The sequence below is a fragment of the Castor canadensis genome, chromosome 16 (assembly GCF_047511655.1).
Source record: "Castor canadensis chromosome 16, mCasCan1.hap1v2, whole genome shotgun sequence".
In the NCBI taxonomy this organism is placed as follows: domain Eukaryota; kingdom Metazoa; phylum Chordata; class Mammalia; order Rodentia; family Castoridae; genus Castor; species Castor canadensis.
The window spans coordinates 42,039,506-42,054,754 of record NC_133401.1 but is presented as its reverse complement, the minus strand read 5'-3'; the positions used below and the strand labels follow the sequence as shown (position 1 = coordinate 42,054,754).

The 15,249-nt window shown below is 39.4% G+C and overlaps 1 protein-coding gene across 14 annotated transcripts in view; it reads right to left on the bottom strand.

The window, feature by feature from the left end:
- Nsd1 (nuclear receptor binding SET domain protein 1) overlaps positions 1 to 15,249 on the bottom strand; it is a 112,332-nt gene that overhangs the window by 7,512 nt on the left and 89,571 nt on the right. For 13 of the 14 annotated variants that reach the window (XM_074058729.1, XM_074058735.1, XM_074058733.1 and 10 more), the window contains 6 exons: positions 13,519 to 13,631; positions 9,796 to 10,065; positions 7,938 to 8,054; positions 5,806 to 5,947; positions 2,820 to 2,926; positions 404 to 608 (listed from right to left, as the gene is read on the bottom strand). In XM_074058729.1, coding sequence (XP_073914830.1) covers positions 404 to 608; positions 2,820 to 2,926; positions 5,806 to 5,947; positions 7,938 to 8,054; positions 9,796 to 10,065; positions 13,519 to 13,631 — 954 coding nt within the window. Of the gene's footprint in view, positions 1 to 403; positions 609 to 2,819; positions 2,927 to 5,805; positions 6,041 to 7,937; positions 8,055 to 9,795; positions 10,066 to 13,518; positions 13,632 to 15,249 lie in introns of those variants that run through there. The other variant, XM_074058741.1, reaches the window with a different exon arrangement.

Sequence of the window (15,249 nt, the reverse complement as noted above, 5' to 3'; positions counted from 1 at the left end):
AAGGAGACCCCAAGAGGTAAGTAGGGTAAGGCATGGCTAAAAGGCTGCATCACTGACTAGAACAATCCAAAGGCTCCACAATTTAGTAAACTTGGAGTCAGAAAATCTGGCTTTTGATCCAGTGTATCTGTGACCACTCAACTCACCAATCTTGATTTTCAGTTTCCTTATATATACCATGGGAAGAAAACCAACCTTCTGTGGGAAGATGAAATAATGCAAATGGAAGTAAAGTACTTGACACAAATAAGTTTCTGTTCTCTATAATCTAGGATTCTAAACCTTTGTCATTTATTTCCAGAAATGGAACACGAACCACACCTCCAAAATGAAGCAAGTGGCATCAGACCCTGAGAATTCTGGCAGAAAACAAGGAGCACTCTGAATGGACTCTGGAACCAACCTGCTGGTCGCTTGGTCAGATTGAGACAGTCTGCATGGTAAACTTTAGGGCAGCCTGGTTTCTTGCAGGAGACGAGCTGACCAGCATCCCCACAGCTGAAACACTCGTCTTCTCGTTCCTTTGTGATTTCGCCCTGGCTCCTGCGTTTCCCCTGTTGTTTCTTCTTGAATTTCTTTGACTTTTCTTCTGTGGCAATGGGTTGATTCTAAAGGTCAGATATTGAACAGTCAATATTCTGTCAACACCATTGTTACTGTATAATCTTGACCAGATTATCCTCTCAGAGTCTTAATTTTTCCTTTGGGAAAACAGTATACTCTCATAGACTGTTGCAAAGATAAACCCCCAGATGGCCTGCCTGCTTTACTAAATATTGTACTACTTTATTTTCTTCATCAAATTATTCCAGTTTTGGGCTTTAATCAGTCTTTTAGTTGCCTCTATTCTTGTGCCATAGGCCCCACCACTGCATGTATGTAACACTTCTTTGAGACCCCCTCTTCCCTCATCTTAGAACTTGTGATCTTCCTGCCTAACTTTCCAGTACTGGAATTATAGGTGTGTGCCAACAAACCCTAGCTAATTACCACTTTTGTATCAACTCCTCTTTCCCCCTGAATGAAGTAATAGTAAAAATATGCTTTTTGTTATTAACACATAAGGCTAGGGTTAATGGTCACTAATTGCCTAACTTTTTAAAATGTTTTTCCCAGAAGCAGCAGCAGCAAAAGCTAATTAACTTTTTTTTCTTTTTTTAGTGGTACTGGTGTTTAAACAGGGCCTCATGCTTGCTAGGCAGGCACGCTATATCACTTGAGCCACTCCACCAGCCATTTTTATGTTGGGAGATAGGGTCTCAGAAACAATTTGCCTGGGCTGGCTTTGAACTGCAATCCTTCTGATCTCTGCCTCCTGAGTAACCAGGATTACAGGCATGAGCCACTGGTACCTGGCTAAAAGATCATTAACTTAAAAAAAAGGAATTTTTCCTGAATTTGCATATCCATCCTTACGAAAGCACCCATGCAACTGTTCTATCATTTCAATTTTAGTATATGTGTTGAAGTGAGCACTAACTTTTAATTGCATGTTTGTCTACTTTAAAACTACTCTATGTACATTTCTTAATTGATTCTACAAACCTTCACTGAGCAGTACTGTGTTAGAAAGACAATTAATTCCTCAAGAAGGCTAAGTATGTTTAGGTCACATTAGGTCAATGTTTACAACTTCCAAGATAGACTCTGGTGTAGCCAGAAGTTTTCTCTCCAGTCTGTATGTGCTCACCAAGCCCATGTTTTCATTACATTGTTCATTACAGACTACAAATAACAACAACCTATCAATAAGGCTTAATTAAGGTCCTTACTATCATGGCTGACCTTCACTAGTGATGTCTCATTCTTTTTTTTAGTTTTGTTTTTCAGTACTGGGCTTGAACTCAGGGCCTACACCTGGAGACACTCCTCCAGCCCTATTTTTTGTGATGGGTTTTCTTTGATAGGGTCTCTCAAACTATTTGACTGGGCTGGCTTTGAACCACGATCCTCCTGATCTTGCTTTGTGAGTGGCTAGGAAAAGAGGAGTAAGCCACCAGCACCTGGCCAATTATCTCTCATTTTTAAACTCGTGGTTTGGAATCTATCTCTCTCACTGGTTCATCCGTGAAATGCCTCAGATTTCTATTTTAACTTAACAGTTAAGTCAGCTGAGATCTTAACATACAAGATCATTTAAGCAACGAACTAAACAAAACCCAGTGAGAAAATTTTGTTCTTCATTTTCACATACTGCTGCTCAAAATGACTTTCTTCTTATTCATTCTTATACCAATTAACATGTTTCAGGGTTGACTTTTTTTTTTTTTTTTTGTGGGACTGGGGTTTGAACTCAGGGCTTTCTAACATGTTAAGACACACCTCCAGTCCTATAGCTTTTGTTTTTAGATAGGATTTCACATTTTTGCCCAGACTGGCCTGTACCACAATCCACCTACCTATGGACTCCCATGTAGCTGAGACCACAGGTGTGGGCCACCAAGCCCAGTGTATTTGTTGAGATGTGGATAGTCTAACATTTTGCGTGGGCTGGCATGGAACGAAGTCCCTAATATCTTTGACTCCTGGGTAGCTGAGATTACAGGCATAGGCCCTGCCCTATTTTACAGTTCTTTTGACTAGAAAAGTTATCATCAACTGAAGTGAGTGCTCAAAACACTTCAGCAATACCCAAAGATCATCTGTGTAACCAAAAGGATCATCAGAAATGCTCAATAAGTTGCCACTAACACTACTGACACCTATTCAATGTTATTACTTCAGAGAAGTACCTACTTAAAATGTAAACTCAGTATTAATAGTGTAAGGAAGGGAGTAACACACCATTACTCCAAATGCAAAAATCTGGAAGGTGGTACCTTTGGCCTCACACCCAAGAAGCCACTGCAGTTTGGTGCTCCACACTTGCAAACAGTCTTTCCATTCCCAAGACATTCTAGGTTATAATTGAAGGTAAGTTCAGTGCCTGCGTAAGAGACCATGAAAATATTAATAGCTATGGTTTTAGTTTTATTAATTACAAAGAATTTTAAGTTCCAATTCAACAGATTTCTAATCCTACAACATTATTAGGAAGTTAATACAATTTATTAACAGAAAAATGTAAAGGTTTAACAAGTTATATCTAAAATAATCTTTACTATAGAGGTTTTTTTTGGCGGGTGGGGGGCAGTACTGGGGTTTAAACTCAGGGCCTACACCTTGAGCCACTCCACGAACCCTTTTACTTTGTGAAGGGTTTTTTTCAAAATTGGGTCACAGAACTATTTGCTAAGACTGGCTTTGAACCATGACCCTCCTGATCTCTGCCTCCTGAGTAGCTAGGATTAGAAGCATGAGCCATCAGTGCCTGGTGAGATTTTTTTTTTTATGGGAATGAGATTTGAACTCAGGGCTTCATACTTGCAAAGCATGTATTTTACCACTTGAGCCACGCCTCCAGCCCATTTTGCTCTAGTTATTTTGGAGATGGAGTATTGGGAACTACTAGCCTGGGATGGCCTCAAACCATGATCCTCCTGATATCAGCTTCCCAAGTAGCTAGGATTATAGACATGAGCCACTGGTGCCCAGCCACTATACAGACCTCCCCTCTACCCCGCCAATCATTTAGATTCAAATTATATTAGCTTAATTCAAAAAAAAAAGTACACACAAAAAAACCTTATTCAGGGGCGAGGGCCATAATTCAATGGTGTCATGCCTGCTTAGCAAGCATGGGGCCCTCAGTTCACCTTGGCCTTAGCCTCCTGAATGCCACCTTAACCTCTTTAAGTGCAGAGATTACAGTGTTTGGTACCAAACCTGACACAAATTGCTTTGTAATTCTTTAATTAATGCTCCTGGAGGTCAACAACCCTGACTGAGCAAAGGAGAACTTGAGAATTCTTCCTGAATGCTCATGGGATTTTTGCTTTAATAATTGGACCATACTATCGTCAATTATAAATTACCTAGTCCAATCTCATCTTAGTTCAGTAGAATGATCTTCACCTGTTTTACTCATGTGCCTGGCACAATTTATTTTGAAAAAGCAGGTGCTTTCTGTACATTTAACAATTTATAAACTTTACACAAGAGACCATGGAGTAAAACCTTTGAAACCACAAGCCAAAATAAATCCTTCCTCCTAAGGTTGTCTATCTCAGTATTTGTACTGGTTACAGTGATCTCACTGAAGCATTCTAACTCACAGAGAACTGGTGCCAGACAGACCAGGAGAGAGCTATGTAGTCTCTCAAGCTCCAGTTCTTTGGTGTCTCAAAGGTAAGGGATTGATTTTGAATATAACCTTGAGGGCTGTAGGTGTATCTCAGTGATAAAGCACCTGCTCAGCATGCATAAGGCCCCACATTTGATCCCCAACAATACACATATACACACACACAAAAAAGAGGTTGGGGGGACACACAACCTCTAAAACTCCCAAGATTTGGAGGTGGAACCTCTGGTTTATATAGTAAGAAAGGACAAATGTGGAAGAGAAGGTAAAAAAGGAGATTGGGAGAGCTGGTAGTCATTTTTTTTCTCATTAATTAGAGACTAATTTATTAGTTTCTGTAATCAAACCCATGTAGGTAAGACTGTACATATTTAATACAGTGTGTTAACCTGTACAAATGAAAAAAAATTAAGTTTAACATTCGTAGAAAAGGCTATTAATTTCTGTACAGTGCCAACTCAATATGATATAAACTGGGATAGTTTCTCCAAAGCTGACAGCACAGCTAATGTTTCCAAAAATTCAAATTTTACATATATATATATATATACACACACACACACACATATGTATGTATACACATGCATATATTATATACTTACATAAAAAGACCAATAATAGCAGTATGTTATGCATCAATAGCAGCAATAGCTTTTCCAGGTTCTGCAGTCATTTGAACAAAATTGCAGAAACATCCAGCACATTCCATTAAATAAAGTAAAAACAAAACCACAGAAAACAGCAAAGTTCTGTTACAGTTGTGGTACTTGGAACTATTTTTTTTTTTAATTTGCTTCTCAATGATCATCTGGAGAGAGCTTGAATCTTCTAAGGCAGGTAAATTTCTGAGATGGTTCACATCAAAGTTTTCCTTTTTTTTTTTTTGGTGGCACTGGGGTTTGAACTCAGGGCCTCACACTTGCTAGGCAGGTGCTCTTACCGCTTGAGCCACTCCACCAGCCCGGTTCACATCAAAGTTAAAGCCCTGGAAATTTATTCTCTTAAAACCATCAATGCTAACCTTAAATGAGCCAGACACAAAAGGACAAGTATTTTATGATTCAATTTACATGAAGTCATTCAGGGACAGAAAGTAAAATGGAGGTTACCAGGGGTTGTGAGGTGGTAATGAGGAGAGTGAGATTAGGAAAAAGTTTCAGAAGATGATAAAGAGTACTGGGCAGCCTGGCATGGGTGGCTCACCCCTGTAATCCTAGCTACTCAGGAGGCAGATACCAGGAGAACGGCAGTTCAAAGCCAGCCTGGGCAAATACTTTGTGAATCCCTATCTCAAAATACCCCAACACAAAAACAGGGCTGGTGGAGTGGCTCAAGGTATAGGCCCTGAGGTTCAATCCCCAGTATCTCCCCCCTCCAAAAAAAAGTACTGGGGATGGATGATGGTGATGATTGTACAGCAATGTGAGTAACACATTAAAACTAAATGATTAGAACAGTTGAATTTTACCAGGAAAAAAAAAGCCATGCCTAAAGTACTACCTGTAAAGCTTTATGTATCCTCAGGAATTTGACTTCATTTTGAAGTATAAGACATGTAAGAGTTTTAAAAAATAAAAGCTAAGATTCAGACCTTAGCTTCAAAATTCTTAAATGACTCTTACCTGCTTTAATGTCACTCAAGGCAAAAAGGCCAACACGAGTATCTCCATTAACAGACCACTTCTGTGTTTCACAATTGGGCTGGCAGCAATGATTCATGAACCGAGCAAAGTTTCCTTTGGGACCAGCATCAATGATTCGATCCTAGAATTACAAGAAAACCTGCTTGTCAGACTTGCTGAGACCTCTGTTATTGGTAATGGTCCAAGGTCAGAACAGGCAAAAGTAAAACCCCATCTGAAACATAAATAAAAGCAAAAAAGGGCTGGGTATGTGGCTTCACTGGTACAAAGGCCCTGAATTCAAACCCAACTATTACCAAACAAATGAATAAAGACTGTAACTTAAGAAATGTCTACATGTTGTTCTTGTTCTCACTCTAGAGAAGACCTGCTTTCAGTCTACTGAAAGTAATATTCCTAAGCTGGGGGCATGGCTCAGGTGGTGGAGCACCTGTGTACCAAGGGCAAGGTCCTGAGTTCAAATCCCAGTACTGCTCTTCCCCCAAAAAATAAGGGAAAAAAAAATAGAGAAAGTGTACTCCTTCCCTAATAAACTTTTAATATAAAAAGAAATATTTACAAAACCAAATACCAGGAAGAGGATTATTATAAAAGCCAATGAAGATCTGGGTACTGGTGGGCTTCCACCTGTAATCCTAGCTACTCAAGAAGCAGAGATCAGGAGGATTGAGGTTTGAGGCCAGCCTGGGCAAAAAAAAAAAAAAGCAGGACCCTATCTCAAAAATACCCAAAACAAAACAAAAGGCAGAACTCAAGTGGTAGAGTGCTTGCCTAGCAAGGATGAGGCCCTGAGTCAAGCCCCAGTACCACCACCACCCCTGCTGCCCCAACACCAAAACAAAAGCTAGTGGATAGGGTCCACCTGTAATCCCAACTACTAGAGAGGCTGAGGCAGGAGGACGGCAATTTCCAGGCAAGCCTGGGAAACTTAGTGAATCCATTTTCAAAATAAAATAAAAACAGGCTAGGTACATAGTTCAGTGGTAGAGTGCCTGGTAAGTGTGAGGCCCTGGGTTAAATCTGCATATGGGAAAAGTGTGTGGTGAGAGTGTGTGTGTGTGTATGGAGGACCAGTAGGTAGAATAACAGAAATACCACAACTCAAAACACATTAGTGGAACCTAATATTCAAGTTCAAGGAGAAATTGCAGACACAGAAAAATAAACACACAAGAATACTGAAATTAGAAATTAATTCCAAAATGCAACTCCAAGCAATAATGAAAGTAAGCACACAAAAAAATGTCTAGGCACTTGTGATGTGCCTCAATTGGTACAGTGTCTGCCTAACAAGTGGGAGGACTTGAGTTCCAACTTCCGTACAACAAGAAAAAAACCCCCAAAAACCAAAATCTAATTGCGGGGATGCAGAAATCAGAAGGATTGTGGTTTGTAGACAGCCTGGGCAAATAGGTTGCAGTACCCTATCTTGAAAGTACCTAACACAAAACGGGCTGGTAGGCTGGGTACATTTGGCTCATGCCTGTAATCCTAGCTACTCACAACAATCATGATTGAAAGTCAACCCAGGGCAAATAGTTCATGATACCCTATCTCGAAAAACCCTTCACAAAAAAAGGGCTGGTGGAGTGGCTCAAGGTGAAGGCCCTGAGTTCAAGCTGGTGGAGTTAGACAAGTACAGAGCTTGTCTAGTAATCGTGAAGCCCTGAGTTCAAATCCCAGTACCACCAGAAAAAAATTTCTATATTTGGGAAAATGACAAGTTTTTGAGTACTATAATCAATTTACATGACTTTCGCAATGCACGATTTTTAAATATTAAAACTAGTTTCACAGTAAGTAAAATAAAGGGTAAAAAATGATTACTTTTCTATCTTGAAAATTTAATCCTACAAGAATAACACTGTAAAAGATAAAATTCCCAGCCTACATTGTATCATTCACAAAGAATGGCAAAAGCAGCTTTGTTTCCTTTGGCCGTGGACATACAACCAGAAATAAGCATTCTCACTATTCCAGTATCCATGAATATGGAGTAAGACCCAGCTTTGGGCATGGGTCAAATCTAGATGTCATGCCTGCAAACATGGCAGAGACGACAGAAATGTCACCATCTCACAAGAATGGAGAGAACACATTGCATTACTTACTTTATCTAGAGTGAGCATATAGAAATTAGTGATATCATGTTCTTGGGCATAACGGATTCGAGCTCTGCACTCCTCTTCGTCTATCAGCTCACCCACATACTCATTCACAAATTCACCCTAGAACAAGAAAGAGCTCCTGACTCAATAGCAAAAGCACAGTGGTGCATATATACACTTTTTATTTTAAAAATTAATTAGAAAAAATCCTAATGAAAACACATTGTCCAAAGTAGATAGTGTCCATGTCATTTTATGTGCATGTAATTATTTTTATGAGGCCTCAACTATTGCATAAAGAAAACTATCTCCACACTCCTACCACCATCATCAGTTTAAAAAAAAAAGGATATCCTGAACACTAAAGTTCCACCAGAATGAAAGGAAGACTGATAAGTAAACTCAAGTTTCTTTATAATGGGGAGATAGATTACCAATATCTTTACCTGCCCAAGGACATAAAAGCCAGTCTTGTGAAACCATTTCATGTTTCTTAGAACTTGCCTGCCTGCTGTCCATTCACATTACATTGGAATGTAAACTCTACTCACTACAGTACAGTCATACTTGCTTTTACACACAATGTCTCTTATCTGCAAGGCTTTAATGCTAATCATGCCTTAGCCAAAAACTACTCCTTTTCTAAGACCCTACTGAAAATATCCTCAGACACAAGCTAATCTGAGGTCCTTTGCCACATGCCTCCAGAGCCATGTGCTTAACGCTGGGTGCTTATTTTTTTTTCTGTGTCTGTCCACCCTCTAGAATACTGTAAACTATTAAGCATGGACCATCTCTCTCTTTTTGATTACTATCTCCCACCCTGTGCCTGGCAAACAGATATAAATAACTAACTGAGGCACATCTGAAGGCCCAGATGCTTGAGAGGCAGAGGCAGGAGGATACTGAGTTTGAGGGCAATCTAGGTAAATCTCAACAACAAACTACAAAAGGACTGCAAGTATGGCTCAAGTGGTATAGCACATGTCTAGCATATGCAAACAAACAACAACAACAACAAAAAACACCCATCTTTATCTAAATAGTCCAGCTCATAATGATATTTTCTTAGAAAATTCAATAAAGTTCTCCATAAATTATAAATAGAGAATGCTTATTTTATTAAAATGTTAAACGTTTTACTTTACAGTAAGAATTACAATATTGTGTTTATGAGAAACCTAAAGATCTTGCCAAATTTCAAGTTGAAGCTGTCACTGTAATTTCATTAGAAAAGGTGTAACACTATTATTTTCCTTCATGTTCTAGAAATCCTGTTTTTCGTCACTAAACTATTTTATTAAAAGGTAATAAACAGCTGGGTGCAGGTGATTCATGCCTGCAATTCTAGCTACCTGGGAGGCAGAGATTGAGAGGATTACAGTTCAAGGCCAGCCTAGAAATCCAGATCCTATCTTGAAAATATTCAACACAAAAGAGGGCTGGTGGACTGGCTGAAGTGGTAAAGTGCTTGCCTAGGAAGTGTGAGGCCCTGATTTCCCCAGTATTATCAGAAAAAAAGGGAATAAACATTTGTTTCATGTGTTCAGTATCTTTCTTACTTTAACTGATTCTAGTATTTTCTCAAAAAGAACATATAATGTCACAGGATTTATAAAAATTTTCCTTTCCATTATCCATAGTGAACTTGATCAATAGAAGGACTTTTGAGAGTAAGGACATTGTCATCTTCAAGCCTCTAAACCCTGGAAGGAGATGACAAGAAACAATGTAAGTAAGGTTCATCCCTAAACTGTGTTGCTGTCCTCTATGATGAATTTTCTGACATCCATCAAGCAATCTAAAAAGTGAAATAGAAGAGAATAAGAAAAACCTGGTAATTAAGAAGAGTTCTCTTCACCTTTTTAATATCTGTTTTTGTCCGTAGACCCCAGCCTCTCTGTAAAGTGCGGAAAATTTCAACCTCTGGATACTGGCGCTTGCTGAAGCACTGGTTCTGACAGCGTCCTCCAGCAGGACACACTGTAGGGTGGCACTCATAGAGCAGCATACGGTTGATGCACTCGGAGTCTATTCCGCAGGGGTTCTCATCAGTAGCTTTACAATTGCATCGGGGAATTTCTGACAAGTCTGCAGTAAAAATCTGTACCCTCCCAATAGGACGGTTCACCTGGAGAAGAAGCACACAAGTAGTATAAATCAGACAATTTGTAAGGCAATGTAGGACTTTTAATGGGCTTTTTGTTTTTCTTTTGTGGTACTGGAGTTTGAACTCTGGACTTCACGTTTGCTAGGCAGGTGCGTTACCATTTGAGCAACTCTGTCAGAACCCTGTTTTTCGTGTTGCTTATCTTCACGATAGGGCCTTTTGAATTATTTGCCTGGGCTGGTCTTGAACTGTGGCCCACTTGATCTCTGCCTCCCATGTAGCTAGGATTACAGGTGTGAGTCACTGGTGCCCAACAGGCAAATTTCTGTAAAGTTTATGCCACATGTTAGATGATTTTAATCAATTACAATGTAGACAGTTTGGCCTGTGTAACTAACACACACACACACACACACACACACACACACACACACACACACACACACACACACACACACACACACCCCCACACCCCCTTTACAAAGAAGCTGGGCACCAGTGCCCTGTCATCCCAGCTATGGCAGGAAGACTAAAATAGGAGAACCTTGATAGGACAGCTAGGGCAAAAGCGAGACCCTATCTCCAAAATAATCAGAATAAGAAGGGCTGGAGATATAGCTCAAGTAGTAGAGCACCTGCCTAGGAAGCTCAAAGCCCCAAGATCAAATCCCAGTACCATCACACACAAAAAAACAAAGAAGTGGGACGTAGCTCAAATGTAAGTCATGAGGCCCTTAAGTTTGAGCTTTAGCACCAAAGAAAAAGATTTAGGAAGTCAGATATAAATACAGTCTCACTTAGCACAGAAAATGTGAATCTCACAATGCTAAAAAAAAAAAAAAAAAAAAAAAAAAAAAAATTCTTGGCTCTTGTCTATAATCTTAGCTACTTGGGAGGCTGAGATCGGGAAGATAGTGGCTTGAGGCCAGCCCGGACAAATAGTTCAGGAGGACTCCTCCCGTCACCAAACCACCCTCACCCAATTTCCAAAATAAGGACAGCACAGTGGACTGGAGGAGTGGCTCAAGCAAGAGAGGACCTGCTTTTATAACTGCAAAGCCTTCAGTTCAAACCCCAGTCCCACCAACAAAACAAAACAAAGACCAATTTCAAAGCTGGTAAGCCAAGAGAATTGCAAACCGGCTTTCTGCTATTGCCACATAATGGTACCACTTCAGCTAATAAATGAAAAAATCTTAAGAGGGACCTGTTTGTCATCTTTGGGTAATGTGAATTCATGTATGTCAAGATGTATTTTAAAACCTACTATCTTAGTTCCAAATCTTTTTAAAACACGATAGCAATGTCACTCATACATTTATGTAGTAGTGGTAAAACCTGAAGGTCAGAGAGCAGATGTGACACCAAAGCCATTCATGTGAGGGCTTTTTTTTTGATTTTCAATACTGGGGATCCAACTCAGCGCCTCTTACCACTTGAGCCACAGCTGCATATCTTTTGCTTTTAGTTTGATTTTCACACAGGGTGTCAAGCTAACTTTGCCAGGGTTTGCCTTGATCTTCCTTCCTCTGCCTCCAGAATAGCTGGGATGACGTGTACATCACCAATGCCTGGCCTCTTTTTTTTTTTTGAGAAAGGTCATATAAGCTTTTATAGATACTATGAATAATTTTAAAGAAAACAGATATTTCAGTGGGAACAGTCAAATTGGGTCTTCAAAGATTTAATAAATTAGACTATTCAGGAACTGTGTAGTAATTACTTCAATTTTAAGAATTGTGAGAATAAAATATACACATGTGTATGTCAAGATGCAGAATAAACACCAGCACCACTCAGACTCCATTTGAGAATTTTCCTTTAAGCAATTTTACTTGTAAGGACTTATGTTTTGTGACATTTATTCCTTCTGAGAAGCCATCCAAAGAAAATTCAGCCATTTTACTGAAAGAAAGTAAAAGAACCTTAATTATTTAAAGAGAACAGAACTCATTCCATCTTGTAACCACCATGTAGGTTCATAAATTGGTGTTTGTCCTTCTGGTGGTAATGGGGATTAAACAAGGGTCTCACACTTGCAAGGCAAGCTCACTATCACTTAAGTGATACTGTCCAACCCTTTTGTTTGTGGGATAGGGTCTGGCTAAACTTTGCCCAGACTGGCCTCCAACTGGTAATCCTCCTGCAGTAAATGGAATTAAAGGCATGCCCCACCACATCCAGCTAAGTTAGACCCTTTAATAAATTTAAGACATATGAAATTTTATTTTTTAATTTAGTTTAGTTTATTATTTTTCCAGTAGTTTATAAAATTTTATTATTTCATCATTACCACACTGTTGCCCACCAATTCTACTGAAAACCAATAAAATAATAAGACTAAAGAATGAAATCGGCATAGAAAATTACACTTTGGGCTACAGGTGTGGCCAAAGAGAAAGAGCACCTGAGAAGCAAGCGTAAGACCCTGAAAGTTCAAACCCCACCACCATAAATGAATAATAAATAAATAATAAACAAACACCAACAAATCAAATGCTAGTAAAAAGATGGAACAACTCAAACTTTGATAGCCTGCCAGTGGTTTATAAATGGGTACAACTACTTCAGAGAACTATGTGGTGGTTTCTCAAAATATTGTATGTCTGAGCACTGAAGTTAACTTACTGTTAAAGAAGTTTGTACAGGTTTTAGTGAATACCCAAATTTCTAATAAAATTTCCTCACTTTACGGAGTTTGAACTCAAGGTCTCTTGCTAGGCAGGCCTTCTTCACTATTGTTTTATTTTTACTTTTAATCATTCATATAAATTAATTGAAAACAATGAAAAATACAAAGGGTCCTCTGTACCAAGATAGATGATGCCTGGCTATGTTACCAGGCAAAGTGAAGGTTACATACACCCCACAATAATTCTTCTGAGCTGGGTGCCAGTGGCTCATGCCTGTAATCCTAGCTACTCAGGAAGACAGAGATCAGAAGGATGGCAGTTAAGACAGCCCTGGCAAATAGTTCATGAGACCCTATACTAAAAAAACCCTATCACAAAAAAGGGCTGGTGGAGTGGCTCAAGATGTAGCCCGAGCTCAAGCACCAGCCATGAATCACCTCCCCACAAAAAACCATATTTTTCTGACCTTGGAAATCCGACCCATACCAGCCACCTATTTTAGCTCAGCATTTGCCATTACCAAAAACAATTAACATGGTTTTAAGCTCTCTATCTCAGGGTCATTTACCATTTTTCATCATGGTTCTTTGGTTACTTTTTGCAGTGAATGGCATCTAACCACTTACCTGAGGTAACATTCCAAGGCAAAAATTACTGTTTCAATGCACGGTTGGTTCACTTTTCTAAGTGCGTGCACTGTGCTAGAAATGGTACTCAGATACTTTACTTCTTTTATGCTCTGACCTCTGGTTCAAAGCAACTTTGCTTGTGCTTGCCATTCCCATCATGAGCTAAGTGGGAAGAGAACTAGCTAGTAGGGTTCTACAAGAGATGGTCTTACCTTTATATGTTTATAAGGGGGTGGCTTCTTGTCATTCTTACGATCTTCCTGCAGCTGCCTTAGCTCCTTTTGGGCCTTTAATTCTTCAAACCTTGCTGCAGCTTCCTGAAGAGCTGAGAAAACACAAAGCACAAGTCAGTTAAAAAAAAATCTCTAGGTGGAGTTCTGCGTTTTTCCACTTTTAAGGTTAAAGAAAATCTAAAGTATTAGACAAAAAAAAAACACTGAAGAAAAATCAAGAACACATTTGACACCTATTTTCAATGGATTATACAATCCAAAAAGTATTCAAACAACACAATCTATCAGAGAAAAAAAACAAAAACACAGCTAAATCACAAGAAAAAGCTCAGATACCTGCTTTGCTAACAAATAGTCTTTATCTACTCCACTCCTTACTCAGTCCTCAAACTCTACTTCCAGAACCACTACATTTTCACCACACCCTTCACAACCTGCTTGTTTTTTGCAGAAGTTCTCCTTTCCTCGTCTATTCCCTAGAGTACCTGACTGTTTTTTTAATTCTTTAATTACTCACTGCAGACTCTTTGCCCAGGTTAAAAATTCTGAGAATTCCAATTCACATGCCTTTCCTTTCTGTAGCTTTCTTCATGCTTCCTAAATTCTTTTTTAGGGGTGGAGGTGGAGGTGAGAGGGCAGAACTGGGATTTGAACTCTGGGCCTTGTGCTTGAGCCATTCCACCAGCCCTTTAAAGAACACCTCCCCTCTAACCCACTCCTTATTCCCTGTCACACTGAGCAGTGTGTGTGTTACATGAACTATGCTCAATAATCTGAACATTCATCCTTCCCTCACGCTATTATTCAGCATATTCTGCCCAGTCTATCTCCAGAATGTCTACCTAGTATCCTTTGTCATATCTATGTCATAGATACAGTCTCATCTACTCTTCCCAAAACTACTAAGAACAGAGAGCTCACTGACCTCACCAGCTGTAGCTTCTCACTTTCTAATGGTTACAACACTCAGTAGCACATGAGGTTTCTAAATCTCTGCTCTTACCATGTAATGTACCAGGCTAGTGCTCCCTCAACCCTGTGATTAAACTGTACCATATCACAGTTGGAGACTGCTAACTCAGCAAGCTAAATTCAACATCTGCTTATGTGCTGTCTTCTAGATACAACATGTAAGGACCTTCCTTTCTTCAGTCATTATAGGGATTCCGAATTTGGATTCTGGATTCCAACCACTGGATCCAGAAGCCTTCTTCTATACCAGATGGACCTTAGGCAAATAATGTCATTTTTATGTACCCAAGTCTTCATCTATAAGATCAGGTTAGTATCTACCTGATAAAAGTTGCCCTAAGAACGTTTATGTTTATAAACATAAGCAGAAAACAAACACTAATCAAAGCATAGAGAGCAGTAAGTGGTAACTACTATTATTATTATGATTTATTCTTCAAAGTATCACTTAAGAAGTAAGCCATCCATGACCTCCAAACGTCATTCCCCAGCCTACCCATGCTTGCTCTTGCTCAGTATAGCATATATGTGTCTGTCACAATGGTCACTGAATGGCATTTTGACTGCTGTTATCTATGTCAGAGTCTCCCACAAAAATCTGTGTTCCTACAAAGTAGAGGCACTTAGAAAGACCCTGGTCTATGCAGAGAAATGACAAAATCCCAGCAGGCTCAGACTCATGGCCTTCCCCACACTCTATACTTTCTACCCCTAGCCTTGGTGATGTCCGATTCTGTG